A 27,943-nucleotide genomic window follows, 5' to 3' on the forward strand; every position below is an offset into this window, starting at 1 on the left:
TTTGATCTCTAGTACAAGATGTGCTTGACTTCTGACCTTCAAATGTCATCAAGTAACTACTAGAGGGTTCCATCCCTGTGGAATAAGAACAACAAAGACTGCTGCGCTTTCAGCTCTGGCCTGGGAGCCCAACTCTGGCATCACACCTCAAAACAAAAAAACCAGAGTCTTGTCCCCAACCTTGAGTAGACTTTGGGGAAGATTGCAGGCTGCCTTGTTGAGGAAGATCTGAATAACCAGTTGTGCAATGCATGTTGTGATCCACAAATTGCTTAAATCCAGCTGTTTGCATTTAAACTAATAGGCCTGTTGATTTTAACAGTAGACAGACCTGAAGTGCAAGTAAGTCAGTTTGAGCATTAGTGATATGGTTAATTGCCGGAAATAAATGTAAGCTCCTCTGCTTTGCACTAAATTAGCCTCTAATGTTGGAAGTGGGATAATATTGGCCAGGATAGGTTGTTCCTAGAATATTAGGCTTGACACAAACAGACCAATGCTTTTTAAGGTGTTGTGCAGTGAAAGACTGGTTATTTTCAGTGTAAGCAATTTGTAATCAAGTGAAGTAAAACCACTTCAGAGCCAATGGAATTTTATTCTTTATCAATAGTATAATCACCAACACAGACTGTACAAAGCAATATACAGGGAAGAACAATGAATAGGTATTATATACATGTGTCTGAAGGCGAAATGCTAAGCTCAGCCACACCCTTACATTTTAAGAGGTGTTTGAGCAATGAGTCCCTTTGGAAAGCCCTGCGTGCTATGTTTCAAAACCATCCCATCCTGAATACTCTTGCAAAAACCCCAACTCCTACATATTTCTGTAGCTTTGCACTGAGGGGACCACAGTGAGTGCTTTTACAAAAGTTGCACTACTAAACATTCTGTGCACTAACACCTGGTAACAATGCAAATGCCAGTAATTATAGTGATTCCCCTGTATAGTGATTCCCCTGCTGTAGGAGAGTTGTGGCTCATGTGATGTAAAATGAAGTCAAAGGTAGAATAGATTAAGTTGATTTTTACAGTGTGGCCTATCTTTTTTTTTTTTTTTTAATAAACAAATTACAAACTTACATATACATACACATACACATATACAAATACATATAAATACATAATACAAATACATACAAACACTTAATACACAATACACATTACACTCACCTACACTAAAGAATATAATTGCATATAATTTTAATCCGAATAATTTTTATTAAGTAAATTCTTTTAAAAATAATGTCTTATTAAGCTATGAACAATTTTAGCCTTACTGAAGAAGCTATGAACAATTTTAGCCTTACTGAAGCACTCAGGAGGCTAGAGTACAGTGTGGCCTATCAACATGAAGTGAGTTATCACATTAAGACTAAGCCACAGATTATATACATTCCTATGCTCACCACATATTGCTGTGATTGGCTCTCATAATCAGCATAACATCCCATGCAACGACCATTTTACTTCTCTATGTTGTGGAAAGTCCTAAGTGGCTTTTTGCAGCTATCTCTGGCTCTCATGCTATAAAAATCAAATGGGTAAATCAATAGGGTGTAGTTTCTTAGGAATTGCACTGCATTTGGAAATATATATGATGGACCTTGAATACCAGTTGCCATGTAGGTATATCTCCCATTCAGTTTTTACTCTTATCCCTCAGCCTAATGCAGTCAGCTGCTAAGGACAGGAAACAGATTCAATGTGCAGGAATTAGCAAAATGCCTTCCATGCAGCAGCTGAGAATATCTTCTGCAAAAATCTACAGAACCACATCATTTCTTGTTGCCACCCTCTAATGAGCATGTCCAGTCAGCCCATGAGCAGGTAAGACTGGTTTGATATGTGTGTGGCAGACACAGACTCGTCCCCAGAAGTTTCCCATCTTCTTTCCTCTTTTGTGTCAGGAGCCCAAAGTGGTGTGCTGAACAAGGTGAAGATACTTAGCTGGACCTTCAGTTCTGAAGTTATGTGTAGATCATGTTCCAAGGGCAGTGAGAGTGTGTCATGCCCATCATCAGTGGCACCAAAATACTCATTTTCATTATTATTCCCTTGGGGATTGCTAGGACTTGGCACCATGTAGTACAAGTGTGAAGAAGCCTGGATGTCCCTTTCTGTCTGGTGCAGCTGAGTACTATCTAGGAGAGGGCTACTGCTAGGCATTTCCAGGGGTATCTCAGACAGGACTTCAAGCAGGCAAGTCAAAGGTGTGTCCTCTAAAGTTTTGTTGCAGAAGAAAGCATTTACCTGGAAGATGGGAAGGAAGCGGCATCAGAAACACAAAAATGCCCCTGGGCTTCACCCTCCCTGATCTACAGTGTGGAGGTAAATATGTACATACATACTTAACTATGTGTACATGTTAACACTCCTATTACAAACTTAATACCTGGGGGCACATATTTGCCATCCCAACTTCAGACAGAAAATCTCCCTGGGGAGAGGATAGCTGACAGAAGCAACATTAGCATGAGATTTTGTTATGGGAATTAAGGTAATTCTGCTGGAAGCTATAAGAAATAAGGCAGAGGGAAATGTCAGTTTCATGGTTCTCTACTTATAGCCCTCTTTGTCACTGTTAGACTCTTAATGCTGCTTCAAAGTATGCTGTCTCTTAAACTTCCACTATGACAACATTTACAAATCACAATTCAGGATTAGAATAATTTATAAATCTATGCATCAAGGAAAAGACTAATTAGAGTTATGAAACTTATGTTTTCATGTCAGTCCTGAAGCCTTGCAAACTTGAAGCAGGCTTCCATCAGAACAACACTGGAAGACAGTAAGGCAGCCATACTGTTCATCTCCTTTAAAAATGATTACTCTGGTCTCCTATCCTATCCACCAACAACATTGGTGTTGGTGCCTGTATGGAAGAAGAAGGCCTCACCTGGTGCTTTCCATTGTCCTCAAGGAATCCATCCAGGACGTGGTGAAGGTCTGGGATGGGCGGCCAGAGCTTTTGTTTCAGACTGCTTAACAAGGAACAATGAGCATGTGAAATTCAGGGAAACCAGCTGATCTCAAATTAACACTGGCCTCTGTTCTCTAATAGAAGCAAATCTGCCTCTATCACAGCCCCATCCCAAAGTGTGGTTTTTTGTTTTGGTCTTACACAGGGGTCAGCAACCGTTTTCAGTTGTGGGCCGGTCCACCATTCCTCAGACCATGTGGTGGCAGGGGCGTTCTTAGCCCCAAGACTCCTGAAGAAGCCTCCGCCCGGCGGCAGCACCCCTTCTTGCCACGGCTGCTCCCGAATCTGCCGCCCGGGCTCCCTTGGCGCAGCGCAAGTCAGGGCAGGGAGAGGGACGGGCCACCTCACTGGCCCGCCCCTTGCTTCCATGCCGAGCTGCGCCGCTGCAAGGGGGGGCTATTTTCGGCGCTGCTGGGGCGGAGCCGCAGGGGCGGCCAGCGAGGGGGGGGTGACACCCCTCCTCGCTGGCCGCCCCTGCGGCTCCCCCCCCCCGCAGTGCCGAAAATAACCTACTTTTTTATTTTTATTTTTTTAAAAAATAAAAAATCCCAGTGGGCGGGGCTGGCCCCCCGATGTGTCACCCCAACAGGGGTGCTGCCCGGGGGGCCCCCACCCCCCCCCCCCCCCCTGCAACGCCCCTGTGTGGTGGGCTGGACTTTAAATAAAAGCACACATTCTACTCATGTAAAAACACCAGGCAGGCCCCACAAATAACACAGAGATGCATTTTAAATAAAAGGACACATTCTACTCATGTAAAAGCACAGATTCCCGGACCATCCGCGGGCCGGATTGAGAAAGCGATTGGGCCGCATCCGGCCCTTGGGCCTTAGGTTGCCTACCCCTGGTCTTACATCAACCCCAGCCCACCCCCACCCTGAGCAATTAAACTTGAAAGAACCCTACTATTGTAGCTAATAGTAGCCTAATCATGGCACCACGGTGGGGGTGAGCTTTCAATGTTGAGGGTGATAGCTAGGGAGGGGAGTTAATTCTCCCCAGCTTTAAATCTCCTCCCCCAGTAGAACCTCCTCTGCAATTAGGTTTGAACAAAGTCTCCTACTAGACTAGAGCTAATAGAGGGCTTTTTTCATGCCTAATTGCACCAGGGGAGGGACATTTTGCAAATAGCAATGGAAAAAGTCCTCTCTTGGCTCCAATAGGAGACTTTGCTCAAACCTAATTGTTGCAGGATATGTGTATGTGAGTGAACTTCTTGGATGGATGCATGGGTACAAATTTCCTTTCCAGCTGCACTCTAGGAAGATACCTCTGATGTGGGAGGCAGGGGAGCAAAAATGGTTTTTTCAAGCCTAATTGCTGGTGAAGGTAGGAGTGTGTGTGTTTACTATACATTCATGTGCATGGTTGTGATGTGTGCATGATTATTGTCTGTGCACGGTGCCCATAACAGTTTCTCCAATTTGCGACTGGCCTCCAAAATAAAACTAAGTACAGTATTGAAGGTGAATCCTAGATGATGTAAATTTACCTGTGAATGGACATGAAGATGCAGCCCAGCCCCAATACAAGCCCTGCACAGAGCAACAGAGCAGGTGTCACATTTAAGATGGTTGAACCTAGGGAAGATACAAAGGGTGAAGCTGTGTTACCAAACTATGTCATCTCTTTTCTAAATGCCCATTTGGGCCTCGGGGGATGCAGAGGTACGCATAACCCTAAACGTTTTGTGAATTTAAGTTTGGCCTCTTTGAGGGGCAGTATTTCAATATGAGTAGGAAAATGAGAGTACCCCTAAACTTTTTTTTTTTAAATAGAAAAAAAGCACTGCCTGTATCCAACCCTACATTTCTATTTGTGGTCTCTTACCTGAACCAGGTGGGACATCAGTGCACACATGTTCTGACCACACACTCCAGTTCCCTTGGAACTTCTGTCCATCTGGCTGAGCACGCAGCTGAAGGCAGCAGTGGCCCCCGGTTGCCAGATGAATTTCACTGCTGTTTGAGTACTGCACCTGCAGAGTCTGCCCAGAGAATGGCCCCATTAGATGTGCTTAGCTGGTTAGATTCACATCCAGAACCTAGAGCAGAAGCCTTGATACTGTTGTGCTATCTGGGTCAGAGCTGTGAGACTGCTTTTGCTCTGTATTTGCTAGTCCTCAAGCATCATTCATCTGATCCCAGTACAAACTTCTAACATGGGTCTCTTTCTCACATTCACTCCCCCACTTTGTGAAAGGCCTTGTTTGTGTTGCAAAACTGGAGGATGTAGCATCTTTAAGTCCCTTTGTTTAAACTTTTCCCATTTCTGGCTGATTGCCTTGAATTCATAAGCCAGATATGGCAGTATGGCTTGTGACACTGCCCTTGAAGATGGTCCGCAAATTGCAACTAGTGCAAAACAAGCAGCATCTCTTGGTTTTATTATGAACTTGCCAGAAATCCTGCTGCCAGAAGACAGCTCTACAAGGGTTGAGGGCAATTGTATCAGAAAGTTCACAAACCTCATTGGAGAAGCCTGGCATGTTGATCAAAGGCTTTTTAATGACAAAATGGAGCAGAGGAATTATAAAAGATAATTGACCTGGGTTGCTTCCAGACAACCTGTTTATTTAGCATTCTCTATGAATTGTTTACAGCAGGTATCTTCAACCTTTTCAGACTCAGGACCCACTTTTAACCCCAAAATGCATTTGAGAACCCATTTCTTAATCTTTTGCCATATATTTGCATGGTGGTAGTGCTCTTGTTGTGACCCACTTTAGATCAGTCCATTGTCAACTAGAATAGCCTTTCTCAACCTTGGGTCCCCAGATGTTGTTGGACTACAACTCCTATGATTTCTAGCCAGTGTGGCCAATGGTCAGGGATGAGGGGAGTTGTAGTTCAAGAACAGGCATAGGCAAACTTGGCCCTCCAGATGTTTTGGGACTACAACTCCCATCATCCCTGACCACTGGTCCTGTTAGCTAGGGATGATGGGAGTTGTAGTCCCAAAAATGTCTAGAGGGCCGAGTTTGCCTATGCCTGTTCAAGAACAGCTGGGGACCCAAGGCTGATGACACTGTGTCAAACAACTGTTAGCCCACACTTTCCAGCACATTTCTGCATCACTTTTGTTATTGTAAAAAAAGTCTGGTTTTGACAGGTGTGTTGCACAAGAGCGCCAAATCCACTTGAATTGTGCAACTTGAATTTGCCAGTATGTGATTGCATCTCACCCCAAAACACTGAACAATCTGGAGGAACTGAGTGAAAGACCAGGGACACCATAGACTGGAAGATGGAAGTTTGGGCCCTGTTGGATGAGGCAGGATCAGGTGAGCTCCTTGATATATAACTGGCTACTTCAGAAGAACTGGGTCAGAACCCCATAGCCACTCTAGCTGAGCTGCAAAAATAGCCTGTTCTATAAAAGCTGTTTTATAGCCTTAGCTCTTTTCTGTGGTCTCATATGCCTCAGGACATGTATAAACAGAGACCAGTTTGGTGACTGGACATTTCAACAACGACACAGATCCCTTCAGCTTGTGCTTGTCTCCCACACCAATGGTGATGGGTGGGGATGGAGCATAATTCATGCTGTTGACACAGATTCATTGCCTTCCACTGAACTCATTACATTTTGTCTATAGCTGAAAAGTGAGGAGCCCAGCACTGCACACAGTAATCCAGATGAGGTCCTGGTGCAAAATAAAGTGGAGCTATTGCTTCTCATTTTGGAAACTACGGCTCTATTAATGCATTAGCCTTTCTTTCCTTTCCTTTTTTCAGCTGCTGCCAGGACATGGGAGTGTTTCCTGGGAAAAGCTACCGGTATGTGTTTTTACTAAAGGCACTTCCCTTATGTTTCCAGTTGTGCTCTCATACTGAAAGGGGGAGAAAGGGTATCTAATGCAACAGATGTGTGGTCCTCCTAATACTCTCTCATGCATTCCTCATACATTTTTATATTACCTTCCATTTTGAGGTGTCTTGCACTGCATACTGTATCTGATACACCATATGTTCAGCTAATTCTTCCAGTGGTGGTGCCCACTCCAGCTTTAGCACACCTCTGTCTACAGTGACTTGCAGGATGCTTGGTGGAGCAGTGAGTACTGTAATCAGAGGGAGAAAGATGGCTGGTCAAGTCAGCTCAGTTTGCTGAAGCAGCAGAGGCCTAATGCAGTGCAAACATCACTATACACAGCCTGATGCCCCTGCTCTTCAGGAAAGTTTGCTACCCCCAAAATGCAGACTGACAGCAGCCATGGTGCCGTGGCCCAGACATGTTGGAGATTCTTACCAACATGGTGCAGTTGGAATGGCTCTTTCAAGTAGTTGACTTCTTGCTGCCCTTGGCTGAGAATCACCAGGACAGAGATATAACTTGTGTTGCTAGGCTGGAAGGTGCATGTCTGGTTATGGCGGTCATAGTGGGGCTTAATCTCCTCTTCTTTCCCTTCACACCTCTGCCAGGTTTGCATTCTGGAAACCAAGAGTGAGGATGGAGTCAGCTATATCAACAGAAGCTATGTCCACACAGAGGCATTATCTTGCAAACAGTTTATCTGAAGCTCATTTTTTCTTTTTGCATGTATGGTTGGCTCACAAATACCCACACACTCCAGTTTCCCCCCAGTCCATAGATTCATTGCTATTTTGGTGCTTGCTGTCTGCATTAATGGGCAGAGCCTGATGAAAAATACCCGCCTCTCAATCATTCTTCCTCCTTTGCCTCCACTACATTTTTACTTCTTCACAGGTACTTGTGCACACATCTTTAAAAAATAAAGGACCTGGACATGCGCAAGTCCACATAGGCAAAAGTAACCCGTCTCATTTCCCTGCTTTGTATGGGGTTGGACATGATATGAATATTTGGGGGCAGCCTTGGGTGACTTCAGAGGCGATGCATGCTGATTCAGAGCTTTGCCTATTGTGGACATGTGAGAGTTGAGCAGGGGTGTTTTGGAGGATGAGCAGTGGACACCAGCATTCATAACTGAACTACAGCAGCAGGACAGGATTTGGGGCAGGGGTGTTGTTGTTGTTATGTCACCTTGAATTTCTGCTGTTCTCTTCTGCCCAGTACAATATGCTTTGAGAGGGGCCAGGCTCTGTGGTCTCCCACTTCCACCAGCAGCGCAATTGGCGTAGGTCAGGAGTGAAGCACTGCAGGCCAATTTCCTCTTGGCAGAACAGAGAGTGAGAGGAATCAGGAGTAAGACAGCATCTTTTAAATACAACGTGGAATTGTCATAAGAATTCCAAGGTGTCATAAATAAAACATAAGTACACAAACCACATGCATGAAATATTTCAGACCCCAAATATTTCTCTGCAGAAGGAAATACCTTGGAAAAACCTTCCTCAATGGTTCTTTTCACTTACAAATCCTTCAAATTCACTCAAAAGAGCACACTTTGTTTATGAATAGGGGAGAGGTCTGTGACAATGGTTTCAGAAACTAGGGTACATACCATTTCAAAAGATGGCCCAGACTGGCCAGGATAACGCAAGTCAGCAAGCATTATCAGGTATCTTAAGAAACAGGAGACAAGCCAGACTCTCAAATTTATGTTGTAGACCACCTGTTTCTGTGAATGATGCTTTTGGGTGGTCTTTGGCTAAGGGGTTGTGCGATTTCTAAAGCCTTTAAAAGCTGTTACACACTTTTGTTCTGGGTACTCACCTTCCTGCAGTGGGATGGGGGTGGGGGACTGTTGCAACAGAACAATGAAGATCTTGCTTGCTTGATACTGGTTCCTGCTTCTACCCATCCCCCCCTTTTTTTCCCTATAACAGTATCCTAAAGGCGAAACCAGTCCTCTGCCTCCACACCACCCTGCCTTCATAGACAAGACATGGACATCCTCTGCATCATCACATTAAAGACAGATCCTGGCCTCCACCTGGCCACTTGTGGCACACCCAAGATGGATGGCCTTTTCCTCCCTCTCAGTCTGCTCCTCTTGCCTCAGGCCCCTGTTCTTACCAAGGCCACCTCAGCTCCCCTTGCCTTACTAGAGATCAGCTGCTGCTGCCACTACAACCACCCTGATGGAAATAAATGGTTGTTGCTTTTTGCACATATCAATTTATGTTGGCGTTGGTGAAACAAATATTTACAATACAAAGAGATGGCAAAAATATGGTGGGGAAGGCATAGGTTCCACCCTGATGGCAACAAGTGCTCAGATATATGCATCTAGGAATTCTGGTGCCTGGAGACTTCTTTTTATGGGGTTCTTTTTCTTAAAAGGAGCTGCCTAGATCTCCTTGGGGAGGAAGAGGGGGGTAGAAATTTACGTAATGAAAAACTTTATTGGGTCAGAATACAGATTATAACAGCAGTGAGATTTACCTTACTCTGAGGAAGTCAGTGAAGATTCAATTAGATACTCCTATTGCTCTTCATCTCTTATTTTGCAAGGGAGGTGTATGGTGTTTTAATTAGTCCAGGTGCTTATTACATTTCATAATTCAACAAGCATTTCCTAGAAGCATTTCATATATTACCTTTCATAGTTTAACAAGCATTTCTTTTTTGTGACTGGCATGTTCTGGTGTTTGCTCTTTACTGTAAAGCAATAAAGCTTTGAAGATTTAACAAGCGCTTCTTGGAAGCATTTCACATTACCTAGTATTACCACATAAAAACTGGTAGTGTCTGTAGGATCAGTAGTCCAGTAGTCCATCTAATACAGCCACCTGTTCCTATAGTGGCCAACCAGATGCCTGTGGGGAACCCACAAGCAGGACCTGGGCCAAAGAGGCCTTGCCCCTCCTGTGGTTCCCAGTCACTGCTATTCAGAAGCATTGTTGCCTCCAACTGTGGAGGCAGAGCATAGCCATCATCGACAGCCTTACCTTCCATTAATTTGTCTAATCCTCTTTTAAAGCCACCATTTGCATCCTGTGGAAGTGAGTTTGTTTGGGTTTGTTTGCTTTAAACAACACTGTGCCATCTCCCCCCATTTTCTTAATCTGGAGTCCCCTAAAACAGTCTTATACACAGGGGCGTGTTATACACGGAAAAATACGGTATGTGACGCCTGTAAGAATGCCATTTCCGCAGATCAAAGTGGTTGAGTGGGCATGTATGGGGGATGGCAAACTTGCAAGTAAACTGATCCCAAGCCGTTAAGGGCTTTATAGACTAACAGTAATGCTTTGGACTTGGCCTGGCAGCAAATGGGCTACCAGTGCAGGTCTCTCTGAGGAGAGTCTCCTGCCAGCAATTGTACCATAGCACTCTGTACTAACTATAGCTTCTGGATTAAGCACAAGGGAGGCCCCACACAGAGTGCAATGTGGAATTCCAGTCTTGAAGTAACCAGTGTATTAACTACTGTGACCAAGCTTTCCCAGTCAAAGAATGGTCACACCTGCCATTCCAAATGCAGCTGGTAAAAGGCACTCCTAGCCATTGGGGCTACCTGGACTCCCAGTGACAAAGCTAGATTGAGAAGAACCCACAGACTGTGACCTTGCTCCTCCAGGGGGAATGCAACCCCATCCATGGTAGGCAATTAACACGGGAACCACTCATCCACAGTGCTTCCATCTTGCCAGGATTCAACCTCAACTCTCCCTTGCCCTGCATTCGTTTCACCCCTACATCTAGGCACTAGTCCAAATAAGTTGTTATGGAGAAATAGAGCTATATAGAAAGTAACTAAACCATGTATCCTAAAGACACTACAGTCTCCAATGTCCCTCATTCTGAGGAAACCAGGTAAGCACCTGAAACAACTCAAAACTCACACTTCTTGGAGATTGGGGTGGCATGCAACAATATGTACGCAGTCATAGTGTATCACTCGAAAGTAATGCAACTGAGAGCCCCATGACAACTGCTTACCAAACAACAGGACACTTACCAGGGAGATGGGGTGTCTCTGCTAATACTACTGGAGACCATGGTCCCCAGAGCCCATCTAGCGAGAGGCCATCAGGCTTGGTGCGCACTTGGATGTGGTAGCAGTGCCCAGGGAGCAGGTCTCTGAGGCGACATGTATGGCTGTTCTTCACTTCCATCTATGAGGGATGGAACCAGGCACATGTAAGGATTAGTGAAAGTAGTTTCTCCCGATAGCTCATCTGTTTGCAAATTGTTTAACAAGTCCTCATGAAAATTCAGCAGCATTTTACTGCAAATTTCTCCCATTTTATGCTGCTTGATATGCAGTTTTGCCTAATACACATATTTTGGCAAAGGTGTTTTCCCTTATCTAATGCAATTTTGTATGCTATTTTCACTAATGTGCATTTGTAGTCACATTTTATCCTAGTATTTGTGTTTTTGTACACACTATTTGGCTGGCGAACTGCACTGCAAAATTCAGAGCATTCTGAATTTGGAAGGGTGTCTGTTTTCATAGAATCATAGAATTGTAGAGTTCAAAGGTTTGTGTAGTGTTTCAGAATGTGCAAATTAAGTAAGCTCACCTGTACTTGATAGCCACAGAGCTTGGTGTCCTGCTTAGAGTTTTAGACACAATCAGCTGCCCTGCAAGTGTCATACACCACAACCTTCCCTGCCCCATGTAATGCATACCCTGGATGGTGGCTCGGTGGAGCCTTCAGCACTGTAAAGAACCTCATAGGTCAAGAAGTCTGCATAGTGGAAAGGTGGAAGGGTCCAGGTCACATGCAACTGTCGTGCCACTCCAGGCCATGCCACTGTTACATTCATTGGTGGAGCAATCAGACCTAAGCATAGATAGACAATTGTGAAATTTACAAATGTAGATAGACAATTATGGGATTTACAAACAAAGACAGATGAAGATATAATTTCAACACTTAAGTGGTGCAGTAAATATTACCATTGTTTCAATCTCTGAAGTAACAGTAAATCCCCAAGTGGCATTCTAATAAATACATAATATGTGGATTTGTTACATTTCTCCTGTATATGCAGTATATTTACAGTGGAATGCTCTGTGTGGTAGTCACAACTGGGAGTGCAGGAATCTGCAGAGGCAAGCAAGAATGCTGGGGACTTGGCTGTGTCTGCTGCAAGGTTGCTTTCTTGGGACTGCAGCATGCAACAACAAAGCAGCAGAAAGGTGGGCTGCAGTTCTCCAGCTAGCCAGAGCAAACTCTGGTGGTATGGGACAGGTATGTCAATCTAGGCATCCGCATTCTGGCCGGGTGCACTGCTTCTTAGCCTCTAGGAAAATGGCAGCCATATGGACAGAGGCAAATGTTGAAATGAAAGTTCGCAAGAATTTGCTGGTGTCACATCCTCAAGCATGAAGCTTAAGTAGGTGTAACTTCATTTCTTATTTATGTGACCTCCACTTTGTCCATCCTCCCCTTTGCCTCTGTCTTTCCTCCTCATACTCGGACTTTACTGTGAGATCCTTAGGGCAGGCTCTGCTCCCTGATCCACCAGCCAGAGCTGTTTGGCTGGCAGGTGCCAGTGCCCCGCCCCTTTGAACTTCATCCCTTCCCAGGGAGATACATATGGCCTCATCCTCACTACTGTTGGGTTGGTTTTTTTTGGGGGGGGGTTGCCAGGCTGGGGGCTGGATTAGGCAGAGGTGTCCCTTCATGCGGCTGTTGTCCCTTTTGCCCTCCAAATGTGTGTACAGTCAGGAAGCTTGCTAATGTTATATCTGTGAGTGGTGGGGCCCAGCAGAAAACCCTGATGCAGTGATGACTGTACCACTCAACAAGCCCTGCCAGTGGTGGGTGGGATTTAGGACCGTGTCCTAAGGATGAAACCTGAGATGCATATTTTCAGGAGCCATCACATGTTTGTGATTGTTAAGTGTTTAAAAATTGTTTTTAATGTCATGCTTTGTAGTTTAAATTGTTGTAATGCCACCATGGGTTCACCATTGGGTGAAGGGTTGGTAATAAATCAAAATATGTTAAATTAAATTTATAAAATTGTAATACTAATTGTAATGTTTTTTATGTGCCTTGTGAGGGCAATGCACCATGAAAGACGGATTCAAAATATTTCAAATAAAGAAATGAATACTTGTCTAATGCTGTAAGATGAACACTGGAGACACTAAATGAATAATAAAAAAAAACATGTACATAATGTAACCCATTGTTACTGTACAGGAAAACCGCACATCACCACATGAAAACCCACCATGGAGTAAATGAAATGCAACCGCTCTGACTTTTAGTTGTGTTTGAGCTAAAGGCACCCCAACTCCAGAAACACCAAAATTATCTTAGCAAACACCAGATGTCAGTGAAGGACAGCACAGGAAGTTTTTGGTAACCTGTGGACCTCCAGATATTTCTGGAGTACAATTAATCTATGATCATTGGTCATGATGCCAAAGGGGATGATGAGAGTTGGGAGACCAACCACATTGATAGAGCCATAGATTAGCCACTCCATGGCTTAAGACGTAGCAGAGGATTATTGTACTTCAGGATACTGTTCAATCCCCAGTGTGACCAAGATGAGCCGTGACCCACGCCACATTATCTTGCTTCTCAAATCTGAAGGAAGGCTTACCAACAGACGCCACTGAGAGATCCTGAGAGCGAGTGGTGTGATTACTAATGGTGTCTAACACCTCGACATGGAGTTCTGCAAAGAGCAAAATATCCTGATGGTTCCTGGGGAAGATGCAGACATGGCGCCAGCCTCCATCACTGTGCTTTGCTGACCGCAGAGTGCATTCTCGGCTTCTGTCTCTGTGGAGATGAAGAGAGTGGGCAGTGGAAAACCTCAAGGAGCTGCAGTATTCTTCTACTGCAAACCTGCCAGGCAGCCTGGACTATGGATCATAGCCATGTATAAAAACCTCTCACCCTTTGTATGTATAGAAGAAGCGCCGATATGCCCCATCCACATGTGCTGGTTCATCCCAAAAGCAAGTGAGATCCTCAAAGGTTCGAGAAAAGCAGAAGATGTCCTGAGCTGTTTCAGCCAGTAGATCAGCCTCTGTGTGGGGAGAGAAAAAGAAAGAAAAAGAAAGAAAGAAAGAAGCTTGCATGAGTCTTCAAGCTGAATATGACGACAACTGTAACCACAAATACCCAAAGTCATCTGGACTGTGAGATGAGAGGAAGCAAGTGCATGGCAAATAAAACTGTGGTCATAGAGATTAATACAAGTGTTTGTACAAGCACAAGCTGTAACAAATGGTCCAGTAAGTCACCACAGCCTGTCATGGGTTGTGCTTCTCTCCAGGGCTCCAGTCAGCTTGGAATAAGAGTCTTATAGCCATGTTCAAGCCTTTGGGGGTGGGGAAGTTTCAGAAGGGGAGAAGACACCACTCCCGTAGGGCCTTTCTTCAGTGTGCTAGGAAAATCAGGTAATGCATGATGTGAAATGCTTCTTCACTTTTGGACAGTTCCAGGCCAGATAAACCAATAGTTTGGCCTACTGTAATGAAGCTTCTTATGTTTCTAGGAGCCTAACTACACATGATGCTAATGGTTTCGCTAACATTGGTTTTTTGTTTTTAAATGCAAATGCCAAGCAGCAATTGTCGGGGTTTGGTTGCTGGAGCTCCTCGTGCACGGCCTTAGACTGGTTATGCACGAGGTACCAGTTGCGGGGAAAGCGGCCAGCGTTCCGCGTGCTTTTGAGCACGGTCGCCGGCCAAGCCTCACAGTCTGAAGGATGATGAGTAAGCCAATTGAAGACTCTGGTGGAGTGTGAGTTCCTAATTGCCTTCTTTAATGAACAGTTGCCTCGTGAAAATAAATATGTACCCTGACTCTGAATATGCGGACCAAATTAGAGAAATTAAAAATTTTACTTTACTCCCCCCTTAAACCCCAAAGGAAGACGGACACCGGTTGTATCTTTAGTGGCTTCGGCAGAACCCGCGTAGGCTCGTCCCCTAAGCTAAATTCCCCTAAGCTTAAAGACCCTGCGCGCCCAATCTTCCGCGAGGCTAACTAAATAAACTAAAACCGAAATATCTTCCGCGGGCCTAACCCTAGGCTAACCTAAAGAAAACCTAACTAAGGCTAAACCGAATGATCTTCCGCGATCTAACTCTAACTAAAGAAAAACCCATCCAACCCGTCCAGCCCGCTCCTAGCCCCTTAAACTAAACTTGACTTCAACTAAAACCCAACTAAAAGAACATGAACGAACTCCTCTGCCTAAGCGGGGTGCCTCTGCCTTTTATTAGGGAACAAACGTGACATCATCATTAGTACTTTAACCAATAAAATCACTGTTGCTGCCCTCCAAAAAGGCGGGAAGCAAGTTTAACGCTCATTAACAACTTTGAACATGACCGGATCTACAAAATAAAGGCGGATTAATCTCATAAGTGAACCACACTATTCATTCATGCTTTCACTTTCGCTTTTACGCGCAATTATACCAAAAGTAGACCTCGAAAAACTTATAAAATAACCAAATAAATATGAATCCATGGCGGATCCGTGAAACGTATTCCGACATATCATCTTTCTTTTTTTGTTTTAAATTAAATTATTTTTGATTTAGTTATATAAAAAAGGAAGGTTAGAGATATCATAAGCATTTATCTGACATAAACAATACCATTTGCTTTGATATAAACCTTGACATGAAAAGGCAAAGCGTCAACAGTGCCGACAGTGTCCACATCAAGACTGTGATATAAACACTAGCAACACCATCAACATCCACCCCTTTCATAGGAGGAAATACTTGTATAATAATGTAGCAATAAAATCATGAAAATAACAAACCACTAGCCGAACATAAAAAGTGATCGATCCGATACACTGTAAACCTTTTAGGCATATATAAATACTTCAATATGTAGTGTAACACAACAAATCGTCTTATAAGCATGTATACTTTCGCGTGCAGCGTAAAACAACAAATTACTCCCCAAACACAAGAGAGGACCTGGTACAGGTCCAAAATTAAAAATAACGGATAACGACTGCCCAAACATAAGAGAGGTCCCAATCCGGGACCCAAAATTAAAGTATAACTAGAGCTGGGGCTACATGGCCTACCCAGACCCCTCCCCCATTTTTTTTAATTTTTTATTTGGAAACTAAGGAGAAATGGATAAGGAAACATAAAAGGTGTGCGGCACTGAGGCTACAGAATCGAGGGAACTTTCAGGAAGACAGATTCTGGACTTACCACAGCGACCACAGGTAACGGGGAACTAGGGTCCGATTCCAGAAAGGGGATTTAAGGCACCTAAGTACAAGTGGTTTGCGCCACTAGAGGGGATTTAAGCTACCTATATAAAGGTGTCCCAGCCAGGATGAGGATTTAAACCATCTACGCAAGGGTTTCCAGCGAAACGAAATTGGAATTAAACCAGCTACATAAGGGTCTCCCATTAACAGCAGGAAACAGAGTGAAGGGAAAAGCTGGGAACCTGGTTTACTGCCAAAAGGTAGCATATAGAGGGGGAATCTTTAAAGTAAATAGGGGTACCAAAAGGGTAGGATGCCACCAGACTTGACATATATATCTTGAACAAATCCGAGAATGACCAATTCTTTGACCAAAAGGCATATAAATGTTACCACATTTTGAACTACAACTTTTGCAAGCACAACGTGGAGATTTAGGATCATTGAAATAAAACATATATGTATAAACATATCTATGACTAGAACTGCACAAAGATGATGCTTTGACCTTACATAAACATTTCCATATCATTAATTATCAAGCTATAAGGAAAACATATGTAACATGCGAGGCGGATATTTCAAGAAGCATACAAAGGTAAATATGCAATTTTTACAAGTACAATATAAAGTACAAGACAGGTTTAGAACTGCAAAATGGTGTTGGAGAGGAGGATGAAGACGATGAATGAGTTGCCGGTCGTCTTCTTCTCCGACTACACACGACCATGTAGAAGAAATAGTCCTGGAACTCAGGAAAAGTTCATGGAGCTCAGGAAAGTACTGAAACATCGAGCTCTGAAGAAACAACGATACCTGTAGAAGAAAGGAGGTTAAACAAGCAAATCAAGGTGATCTGCTAGTGAATGCAGGTATGAGAATAACTGGAACAAATCTAGGCAGCCAGGAACCAAGGGGCTGCCCAGAGGCAAACAAAAGGCATAGGTTGAGGATAGTTGAAGAGTTGCTGCATCTGACAGGAAGTTGAGAAGTTAGCGAATAGCTAACAACCAGAGTTAGACATCACGGCTTGTGATGAAAAGGGAGTATCGAATTTCACGCAAAGTTTGACCAGCGTGTTTCTTGAGTGAAGAATGGAGTTGAGCACACAAACAGGTGTGGGAAATAGGGGTTCTTTCCGCAGAAGTAGGGACAGTCCTCCGCTGAGAAGATTAAGCAACAAGGGGTTGTCGTTGAAGATGCAGGCTGGCAAGTACCACGCAGGGTTACATGACTTGATCTTCAGGTGAAGAGTTCCTTGCGGAAGACAGTACTTCTGAGCACAAGGAGGAACTGCCTGAAGAGCCTGTAGTAGAGTTCTTGGTTGATGCAAGAAAAGATACTCCAGAAGAATACCTGGGGAGATGCGGAGCATATTTGCAACCAGGTAGAGAGCAACAGAAAGCAGGTGAAAAGGGTTTGCGGTTTTGGTTGGAAACAGGTATGCTGCAAGAAGTGATGGCAGCAATCTGTAGGCACGGTGAGTACCATTCAAAACCAGCCAACAGAATGCCCATGCAAAAGACAGCACGGAACATAGCAAGGAGCGTCCCATGGCTGACGATTGGATCACTGAGACAAAGGAAAGTTTCAACGGCGTGAGAGTGCTTGAAGATGCTGCTGAACAGAACTTGTAGACAGGAGAATTCACCTTACCAAGCAGTGAAATTCTCCAGGAGAACTTTGCAATAGGTTTTCTGCAAGGGACAGTTTGAAGACTATCAAGGGAACACTCTAAAGTCAATGACTGTGGAGCTTTATCCATGAGGTACTGATGGAGAATAAAGAGTTGCATGTGATTCCGGTGTAGCAGCTCTTTGATTAGGGCCTCTGCTGCAGCGAGCTTTTCTGACGTCAGCGCCCATTGGTCGACCCATACAGGGGGTCCTTCCTTCCATGTGAGTGGAAGAGCATGTACTGGCGCTGATGCAAAGGCCCACATCAAAAATGTGTATGGACAACAGTTCTTGCTTTAGACAATAAGTCTCTACCCCAAAGGGTGATAGGCACATCCATAACAAGTGGACGGAGCTGCACCATGGAGCCTGAGTCTGACTGGAAGGTAATCGGATGCACGCTCTGGTGGGCGGGTTCGAAACCTCCGACTCCGAAGACTTCCTGGGTGACAGTCGTTGCCCACTGGTCAGGCCAATCCTTTCTGGCGATCACTGTGACATCTGCGCCTGTATCAAGAAGACCCTTGATCTTTCGTCCACCCATTTCTAAGACGAGATGAGGGCGTTCTTCTGTAATCTTGATTAGCGCCATTGCTGTCTGAGGAGGCAAAGAGTCTACAGGAGCTGTAGGTGTAGAAGTAAGCAAATAGAGTCTGGCAATTTCCAAACCTTTTGTTAGGACACAAGGAACAGTTGAAAATCCTGGAATCAGCAACTGCGATGAATCTGTGATTCGAACTAGGCCTGCAGTCAGTGTGACTGTGGCAGGGAGGCGATCCATCCTAGGCAGGATAAGGCAAATCGAAGTGTCTGGGAATGGACCACGAATGGATGTTGGCAATTGCTGAGCAAACCATGGATTTGAAAAGTAACAGTCCTCTGTTAAGAAGAGTGGTATACCTGGGATAGAAGATTCTTCTTGTTCTTCGTTGGCAGTGTTTGAAGATATCTTTTTGGCTTCGGGTTTTTTGCACTGCTGAAGTTGGCAACTCTGAAGCTGCTTGGCGTTGAGTTGGCAAACTTGGGGTTCTTCCGTTGGTAAGAGTTGCTGATGCTGTTGAATCTGCTGGCATTCAGTCAGTTGTGCATCAGACTGGCAGGATGGAACTTCTTCTTTGACACGAGGCAGTAGAAGTTGTTGTTCCTGATAGTTGTTTGGTTGTGGCTGACTGAGCTTAAAAGCTGGAGGTGACACAAAGGTGTGGACATTGTTAACTGGAGTGATGCTTAAGCTTCCACAAGAGGGAGCTGTCTCACTCACTTGCATTCTTTGGCCACATGGAAAGTGATCATCAGCTGGGTTGCAACTTGAACACTGCTGTTTCATCAAGGGCAAATGTCCTTCAATGACAGATTGACCTTGACTCAAAGGTGAGTAAAGCTCAGGTGCTGCAAGGTTGACCTCAGTAGGATGTCTTCTCAACGTTGAAGGCAATTCTGCGATCAGAGGCTTGACTGTGATTGCTTGCTGCGAAGCAGGATCAACATCAGCAGGAACTGAAGGGCGGTCAGCAGAAGGTGAACTGAATGCTGTGTTCTCTACTGGAACCCTTTGAATAGGTAAGGCAGATGATGAAACCTCTGGAACCTGAATGCTTGATGAGGTCACATCTTTTCTCTGGACATCTGAAGAGTGGATATCTCTCTGGATCACTCTTTTTCCCTGATGACCTGGATAAGGAGTAGCGTTGTTCACCTTTCTGGGATGGTTGACCTTCATGATGTTCTTGAACTTGCACCCTATTGTTTTACCGGGGCCGGGGCGCGGCCCGCAGAACCGTTTCCCTGAATTGGAGATGAGGTAGGTGATGTGTTTTGTGGATTCAAGCGACAATCATTCGCCCAATGAAATCCTTTCTGACAGATGGGACATCTCTCTGGCGGCTTGGCAGCAGGCCTTGGCGTTGTTGCGCACTGCGACCGGAAATGCCCATCGCCTCCACACCCATAGCACTTCTTGACTGGCGTAGAGCTGTCTTGACGTGGCATCTGTACCGCAGCTGCCAAGAGCTGTGCTTTGTAGGAGTGGGTACCGACATTCTGGCAGACGCGTAGCATCTCAGTCAATGTGGCATCTGGACGAGCTGCAACTGCTGTTAGGGCATTCTTGCAGTCATCATTGGCATTTTCAAAGGCAAGTTGTTTTGTCAGCATGTTTCTGGCATGACGATCTTCTATCTGGCGTTCCACTGCAACAATCAGGCGATCCACGAAGTCCCCATAAGGTTCTTTTGGACCTTGCCTAACTGCAGCGAATCCTGATACTGAGCTAGCATCTGTGCGATTGGGTAGTCTGCGCCAAGCTTTGACTACAATGTCTGCTATGGTGACAAGTGCAGCATCAGGTATGGCTAGCTGTTGATTGAGATTGGAGTAATGTCCTGATCCTGTGAGCATATCTTCTGTGGCAAGTGGCGTTGCACGTCTGGCTGCTACTTCTTTCCACTCTTGCAGGCACAGAAGAGCATCTGTAGGAGACAGGAAGGTGCGAAGTATCAGCTTCCAATCAGATGGCAGAAGTCTACTAGTGGACAGTCCTTCAAGTAAACTTCTAGTATAAGGAGCTTGAAGTCCATTTTCGCGTATGGCTTTTCGCAGTTCACGTAGTGTCTCGAAAGGAATAGCTTGATATCTTGCAGGTTGTCCTCCATTAGCACGAATCACTGGAAAGATGTGCATTGGATCAGCACTAAAGTCTATTTGTCTCAAAGCTGCTTCCAAAGCTTGGGTTCTGCAGATGGGCTGCATTGCTGTAGGGTCTGTAGGTGGCATCAGTGAGTTTAAATCTTCTTGATGCTTTCCAAATGATGAGCCACTAGATGGTGCTAAAGAGTCTTTGACATCTGGATGCCTTGAAGATGGCTGACTATGAAGACAAGATGGCTGACTTGAAGTTGGATGAAGACAAGATGGCTGACTTGAAGTTGGATGAAGACAAGATGGCTGACTTGAAGTTGGAGCATAAGGTTGTTGGCTCTGTACTGCAAGTCCTGGCATCTGGATCATCATTGTTTGGCTTTGCTCTTGTCTTGGAATCTGCATTGGCATTGGAGGTGCTGAAGGGTTGGTAAATTGCTGTTGTGCTGCTTGCATTGAGGCTTGGATTGCTGTTGATTGGAAATCAGCTTGCTGCAAAACTGGAGCTGCTGGCTTGAGCGCGGCCTGCAGGGCAGCAGGGTTTGCTGGCAAAAAGGCTGCTTGCTGCTGCTGCTGCTGGATCGCTGGCAAAAGCGCGGCTTGCGATGGAGGAAGCGGGACCGTTGCTTGGAGCGAGGTCCGCGGCTGCTGCTGACTTGAAATCGCTGGCTGGTAAAAGGCCTGCGATGACTGCTGAGCGACTGGCGGTGGGGCAGTCCGCGGCGGGGCTTGAAAGGCCGACGGCGTCTGCTGCACCGGCACAGGCGGCAATGAATCTGGCAACGACAAATTGGACAAGGGCGAGTGCGTGTACGACAACGGGGCCTGAACTGGCTGCTGCGAGGGGGCCGAAAATGGCACAACCGCAAGCGGCAGCACAGGGGCACTATTAAAAGCAGTATTTCCTAAATTCACTGTTCCATTAAGCAAAACATTTCTTGGAGCGATTTGTTGAAAGCAGTTTCTTACTTTGCTCCATACTAATTGTACAGGAATTCCGATTTTCGGGTTGGCCATAAATTCTAACCCGATCCTTTCCCATGAGGCTAAATCTTTCGTTCCCTCCTTAGGGACCCAGGGACAAATTTCCCCAATGGTTTTAACTAAAAGCTCTACTTCTGATTCAGAGACAGGATGACCATTTCTTTTCAAAAGGTACAATAAATCTTCACAAAATTTTACTTGAGCAGTTGAGAGTGAGGAGCCCATTTTTTAAACACCTTTCCAAAAACTTTTCCTCCCCCACCCGTAGGCTTCTACTAGGGGACACCGGTTCTACCCGTAGGCTTTAACCGAAAAACCCTGGCACCCGTAGGCTTTAGCCAGAAAACCTCCGCCCCCACCCATGGGCTTCTACTAGGGGCTACCGGCCCTACCCGTAGGCTTTGACCGAAAAACCTGGCACCCGTAGGCTTTAGCCAGAAAACCTTTCCCTCCCACCCGTAGGCTTTTGGGAGATACCGGCCCTACCCGTAGGCTTTGACCGAAAACCCTGGCACCCGTAGGCTTTTGCCAGAAAAACTTTCCCTCCCACCCGTAGGCTTTTGGGAGACACCGGCCCTACCCGTAGGCTTTGACCGAAAACCCTGGCACCCGTAGGCTTTTGCCAGAACCCTTCCCACCCGTAGGCTTTAGGGAAGACCTTACTCTGCCCGTAGGCTTACACTAAACTCCTTGCCGCACTACCCGGGGACCCCTTGGGGCAAAATATACGCGCGCGACTTCTATTTACACTACTTTGGGCAAGCGGTGGATTCGCGCTACTGCAGCGAAATCCTGGATAAACCGGGCCGTTATACCTCACCTCTCAATGTCTGTTTCCGAGCCACTTCCGATATGTTGCCTTTAACCGGAGTCTTCGTGGAAGCGATTTTTGACTACGCTTTGCCTCAGAGAGGGCACCACTTGTCGGGGTTTGGTTGCTGGAGCTCCTCGTGCACGGCCTTAGACTGGTTATGCACGAGGTACCAGTTGCGGGGAAAGCGGCCAGCGTTCCGCGTGCTTTTGAGCACGGTCGCCGGCCAAGCCTCACAGTCTGAAGGATGATGAGTAAGCCAATTGAAGACTCTGGTGGAGTGTGAGTTCCTAATTGCCTTCTTTAATGAACAGTTGCCTCGTGAAAATAAATATGTACCCTGACTCTGAATATGCGGACCAAATTAGAGAAATTAAAAATTTTACTTTACTCCCCCCTTAAACCCCAAAGGAAGACGGACACCGGTTGTATCTTTAGTGGCTTCGGCAGAACCCGCGTAGGCTCGTCCCCTAAGCTAAATTCCCCTAAGCTTAAAGACCCTGCGCGCCCAATCTTCCGCGAGGCTAACTAAATAAACTAAAACCGAAATATCTTCCGCGGGCCTAACCCTAGGCTAACCTAAAGAAAACCTAACTAAGGCTAAACCGAATGATCTTCCGCGATCTAACTCTAACTAAAGAAAAACCCATCCAACCCGTCCAGCCCGCTCCTAGCCCCTTAAACTAAACTTGACTTCAACTAAAACCCAACTAAAAGAACATGAACGAACTCCTCTGCCTAAGCGGGGTGCCTCTGCCTTTTATTAGGGAACAAACGTGACATCATCATTAGTACTTTAACCAATAAAATCACTGTTGCTGCCCTCCAAAAAGGCGGGAAGCAAGTTTAACGCTCATTAACAACTTTGAACATGACCGGATCTACAAAATAAAGGCGGATTAATCTCATAAGTGAACCACACTATTCATTCATGCTTTCACTTTCGCTTTTACGCGCAATTATACCAAAAGTAGACCTCGAAAAACTTATAAAATAACCAAATAAATATGAATCCATGGCGGATCCGTGAAACGTATTCCGACAAGCAATGTTCATGCTGGGGTGGTGGTGGTGGGGAATTTAACCCTTCTCCCCTCAATGATTACAACAGTTAGCCTTGGGGGGTGGGGCAGGGCAGAGATCCTGTTTGCCAACACAGGGGTGAGGTAGCTATGATAATGGGGAGGGAAGGGATATAAAACCAAGTATCCTTATCAATATGAATGATAGAATTTCCAGAAGACACACCGCAGTGGAGAGAAATGTGTGTTAGGCTGTGTACTCATCACTGGCTCAGTGCTGTCAAGTATCCCGTTTTCCCCGGGATTCTCCCTTATTTCAAGCAGTTTCCCACTGCTCTCCCTTATTTTTTATTTCCCTTAAATTTCCCGTTTTTAATGGAAGCAGCTCCTCCCCTGCTGGCCAGGGACTGGGTGGGAAGACCTCGCCTACTTGGAGACAAAAGCCTCAGCCCCCAAAGCAAGTGGGAGCCATTTCCCGTGCTTAGAGGGGGGTGTATTCCTCCCCCTGCATCAGCCCCTACCTGTTGCCGCCGAGCCCCTCAGCCGGCCAATAGGGTTAGCTGGCGGGCGGAGCCTGGCTGCCTTTGAGCAGCTGCTGCTTCCTGTCCTGTTTTGATGGGATCAGACAAGAAGACAATGGGGCTCCATCACGCGGAGCACATGGCTGCCCTCCTCTTTGCTGGCTGCCTTCCTCTTTGCTCCGCTCCAAACCCAAGCCCGCTTGGAGTTTACATTGCTGCTCCGCCCACTTTTGCTTCTGGCTCCGCCCACCACTGACATGTGACTGTCCCTGGGATAGGTGAGACTGCTGATCCCTTATTCTCAAATCCGAAACTTGACAGCTGTGCACTGGCTTGAAATGCAACTAAGTGGTTCTTTTTCTCAATTTGGTTCAAAGCAGGTGTGTGGGGAAAATGCACCAAAACACAGCATTTATTTCATAACAAACCAAAAGAGAGATATGGATTGTGGATAATGTGGGCTTTGCCACTTCCCAAACAAGCAGTGGGAGTATAATGACGACTGCAGAACAAATGGGGTCAGGGGTGGGAGTTCACACAGTCTTAGAAGCTGACAAACTAGTTTCTGCTGAGGAGAACTGTTGATCTAGATAAAAAGTTAGCAACATGGGATCAAATAATGTTAGTTAATTTTGAATTAAGTGGGTGTGGGGTGAGGTTCAAGAAGTTGCTCAATAAATGTGGGGGACTGGCTGTGCACCTCCATTCTGTTGTTGTTTTTAATGTGAACATCTATATTGGCAACACAGTTGTTTCGGTGGATTGGGAAAGGATTAGGGAAAGGGGGAGCTAATGATTACCACCACCCCAAAGTATTTGCTGCCAGGAAGTGTTCACAAACATCCCAAAATAGCCATGTGGTTTTGTGGCAAACTTGGGGTGGGGGGAGCAGCTTCCTGTCCCAGGGAGATAGAACTCCCAGTGAGAGTGGGAGGAAGCGAGATAAGGGAGCAAACTACACATTATATGCAAATGCTATGAAAACAATAACTTTAAAAAAGTAGTCTCAAGATGCTAAGATTTTGAGTGGAGAAGTAACAGGGTTCATTAACCCACCCCCACTAGCCATTTTCATAATGAAAATAATTCACTAGCTGCTTTTCCCTCCCACAGTGTTTCAGGAATGTCTTATAAGGGTAAATATTGTATCTAGAATCCCAGTAAGAAAGGAAGGCAGGAGACTACGGGACATGCATTGACTGGAAACAAAGCGGTATAGGTTCACCGTGACACTTTTGCAGGCAGAATCACGGGTAATGACAAATCATCACAAATACATAATAAAAAGGACATCTGGAGGGGGCCCTAATTTTAAAGGATTTGAGAGGGAAACAAAGAAATCAAGGGGATCACTCATTCTGTAGGAACAAACAATGCAAGAAGGTGAAATGAATTATACCATCAGAATTCAGGGTTCGGGAAGTAACACTGCAGAACATAGGATATCTGTGAAATCTGAATACTATATATATTTAGTCAATAACTTCACATCTTACCCTTAAACAATTTAAGGTTTATAATTCACGCTAAGTCAAAGAAAAATTTATTTAGATTTTGGTTTCTGTCCTTGTAGTATTTCTAACAGTATCATATCCATCAGCAAAGTTGAAAAGCTCACTGGCCAAGCGGTTATATGTATCTATTCAAATTTTGAACATAAACAGAACTCTTGGTCAGTGTCTTTTTTATGTCCCTGTCCCCCAACCCCAGTGCCCCCAGAAGGGAGGAAACACAACCACTCTATCCAAAGGACAGTGAAGAATAACGGGTGTTGGGGAAAAAAACCTGAATTCTAGTCAGATCTTGTTTCTCCCTGATTGAGAGTTGTGGTGAGGGGAATTCTCATCATCTGGAAATACTGCACTTAATAGCTGATCCTGCATTGATCTGGACAGGAAACAATTTGGCTCTCTCGGTACCCACATTCACTTTGAGCCTTTGTAACCTATTCCATCTTTCCACATCTCAATGTTCCTTGCTCTTCTGTTGATTGGTGGCCCTGAATAATGTACAGAGGAAACGCTTTGGTGGAGGTGTGCAGGTAGATCTCTGAGGCTGTGAATATGCCATACATGTTAAGCACAGGACTTTTCTCTAAGAATCCCGGGAACTAGTTTATTTCAACAGAGCTACAAATTTCAGCACTTATGGGATTTATAGTTCTCTGTGCTGGGCCTCGTCCTGGCATAGGACATGAAAGGCTTTCTCCTAACCCTCCTTCTGCAGCAGCCAAGGTGGATCTTGATCCACGAGTATGGAAGAGCTTGGTTTATTCCAAAGTTTCCAGACCCCCACATGGTACAGTCCAGAGTTATATTTTAATAAGGGTATGGTAGAGAATAGTTTGAAATAGAGTGTCAATAGTTTGAAAAGAGTGTCTTCTTTCATCACTGCATTGTGAGAAGCCTTGCCTGATGACACCTGGGTGCCACAGTGATCAAAAACCTAGAGGGCATTTTTGATCAGAAATTGGAAACCCTAATCCAGGAAAGCTGGTTGTTGTGGTGCTCCCAGAAAGCCCCATCCCATCCCCTCTGCCCAGATGCCCTTCGTCCACAATAATGTTTGTCTGCCTGGCTTTCCTACCTAATGAGGTTTCTAGGGCCACCAAAAAAAGTAACAAAAGCCATGCTTCATCCTCACCATTTCCCCTAAACCAGAGCTTTCCAAACTGTGTGTCGCGACACATTAGTGTGCCGGCTGCAGCATGTAGGTGTGTTGTGCTAATGCTCCCCAAGCTCCTCCCAGGGCAGGAAAGGGGCTAGTTTAATCTCCGGTTTGCTAGTAAAACTGAATGACTGTGTTGTGAAATGACAAATGTCTAAAAAGTATGTTACCAACATGAAAAGTTTGGAAAGCTCTGTCTTAAACCATGGACAGTAGTAGCAGTTTGTAATCTTACCTTCATCTGTGATGTAGACACAGTTCAGCACAGGCAACGAGATGAGCAAGAGTATGGCAAGCAGTGGCCTCACCAAGCACAGAGGAACTGCCATCCTACTGGGAGGTACATCCAGGATCAGACCCAAGTCAGTATCTTGTACCTCCGCACTGCTGAAGTCAACAGTATATGCTCTGGCAGAACATTGGACACATGGATACATCAGTGGCCTGCACTCCTGCTGAGGTAACAGACAGGGACTGCTTGGCTCTTTGTTCCAGTGAACGTAGCAGTCAACCCCAGAGCTCTGAACCTTTGTTGCTGGACCTGTGCAAGGGAAGCTTATCTGGGAAGTGTCAGGCCAGCTGCTCAGGAAGCCTGTGTAAAGGCCTCCTCCAGTCCTGGGCCCCACCACTTCCCCAGCCCGAAACCACTGCGCCATGGCCTGCAAGAGTGGCAGCATTGGCTGGAGGCTGCTATGATCAGATAGGCAGTATGTCTTGCCCTTGTGGTGGTGGTTCTTAAGGACAGGGCCTTTGGGCAGGAAGCACTGGATGTCGTAGAGGACTGGGCAGGAGCTGGCAGTGTTCTCAGAATAAGAATAGTCTGTGAACGTTGTGAATTGGGGGGGGGGGGCGGGGGCTCCAGGCAAATGTGGGTGGCTCAGGTCTGGGAATTCAAGTGCAGGGTAAGGGAGAAATTGCTCTGTGGTTGCACTTGCTAAATGGGAGAGTGGTATTGCACCCACATGGTGCTTGTGGGCTTCCCAAGGGAACGGGTAGCTCTGCGGTCTAAACCCCTATTGGGATTGCTGATTGGAAGGTCAGTGGGTTGAATCCACACGATGGGGTGAGCTCCCGTTCCTGTCCCAGCTTCTGCCAACCTAGCAGTTCAAAAGCATACCAGTGCAAGTAGATAAATCGGTACCGCTGCGACGGGAAGGTAAATGGTGTTTCCGTGCACTCCGGTTTCCATCACGGTGTCCTGTTGTGCCAGAAGTGGTTTAGCCATGCTGCCCAGGAGCCGGAAAGCTGTCCGTGGACAAAGCGAGATGGGTGCCATAACCCCAGTCGCCTTTGACTGGACTTAACCATCCAGGGGTCCTTTGTAGGATTCCCATAGACATACTGTTGGACACTGAGAGGAGAATGCTACACTTGATGCACCTTTTTTTCTCAGACCCAGCAGGGGATACCAATAATGTGATTAGCAAGTTTATGTGATTGATATATATCTATATATATATATCTATACACACCCACACCCACCCACAAGGTGCAGAGAGAGGTGGGTGGCAACTGTTATCAAGACTGTAGCCCTCCCAGCCACAATTCCTGTGATATCCCTCTTCCACGTGTGACAGTTAACATTAAGAAAACAACTCTTGT

At 45.5% G+C, this 27,943-nt stretch overlaps 1 protein-coding gene across 2 annotated transcripts; it reads right to left on the reverse strand.

Moving 5' to 3' along the window:
• Window positions 1-1,356: 1,356 nt before the first annotated feature.
• On the reverse strand, window positions 1,357-27,230 carry MPL (MPL proto-oncogene, thrombopoietin receptor). 2 transcript variants are annotated; one of them, XM_033152410.1, is made up of 12 exons: window positions 26,577-27,230; window positions 13,726-13,858; window positions 13,427-13,608; window positions 11,492-11,646; window positions 10,815-10,971; window positions 7,991-8,120; window positions 7,235-7,416; window positions 6,904-7,046; window positions 4,814-4,970; window positions 4,476-4,563; window positions 2,900-2,981; window positions 1,357-2,253 (listed from the first exon to the last, which is right to left on the reverse strand). In XM_033152410.1, the coding sequence occupies exons 1-12, from the start codon at window positions 27,016-27,018 to the stop codon at window positions 1,816-1,818; spliced, it is 2,289 nt and encodes a 762-aa protein (XP_033008301.1). In that variant the 5' UTR covers window positions 27,019-27,230; the 3' UTR covers window positions 1,357-1,815. The 2 variants fall into 2 exon arrangements, with proteins under 2 accessions (XP_033008301.1, XP_033008300.1); XM_033152409.1 differs by having other exon boundaries at window positions 2,900-2,984; window positions 26,577-27,229.
• Between the last annotated feature and the right edge of the window lie 713 nt (window positions 27,231-27,943).

The sequence above is a fragment of the Lacerta agilis genome, chromosome 6, assembly GCF_009819535.1.
Source record: "Lacerta agilis isolate rLacAgi1 chromosome 6, rLacAgi1.pri, whole genome shotgun sequence".
NCBI classification, from domain to species: domain Eukaryota; kingdom Metazoa; phylum Chordata; class Lepidosauria; order Squamata; family Lacertidae; genus Lacerta; species Lacerta agilis.

Bases quoted from the DNA above. Each gene is read 5' to 3' on its own strand.
- MPL (XM_033152409.1), bottom strand. From the start codon at position 27,018: ATGCTGCCACTCTTGCAGGCCATGGCGCAGTGGTTTCGGGCTGGGGAA. The intron at 8,121-10,814 runs GTAAGTGTCCTG...TGTTCTGCCAAG, and splicing joins AGAGACACCCCATCTCCCTG to AGGAAATTGGCCTGCAGTGC. The intron at 4,971-6,903 runs GTAATATAAAAA...TTCTCTGGGCAG, and splicing joins AAGACACCTCAAAATGGAAG to ACTCTGCAGGTGCAGTACTC.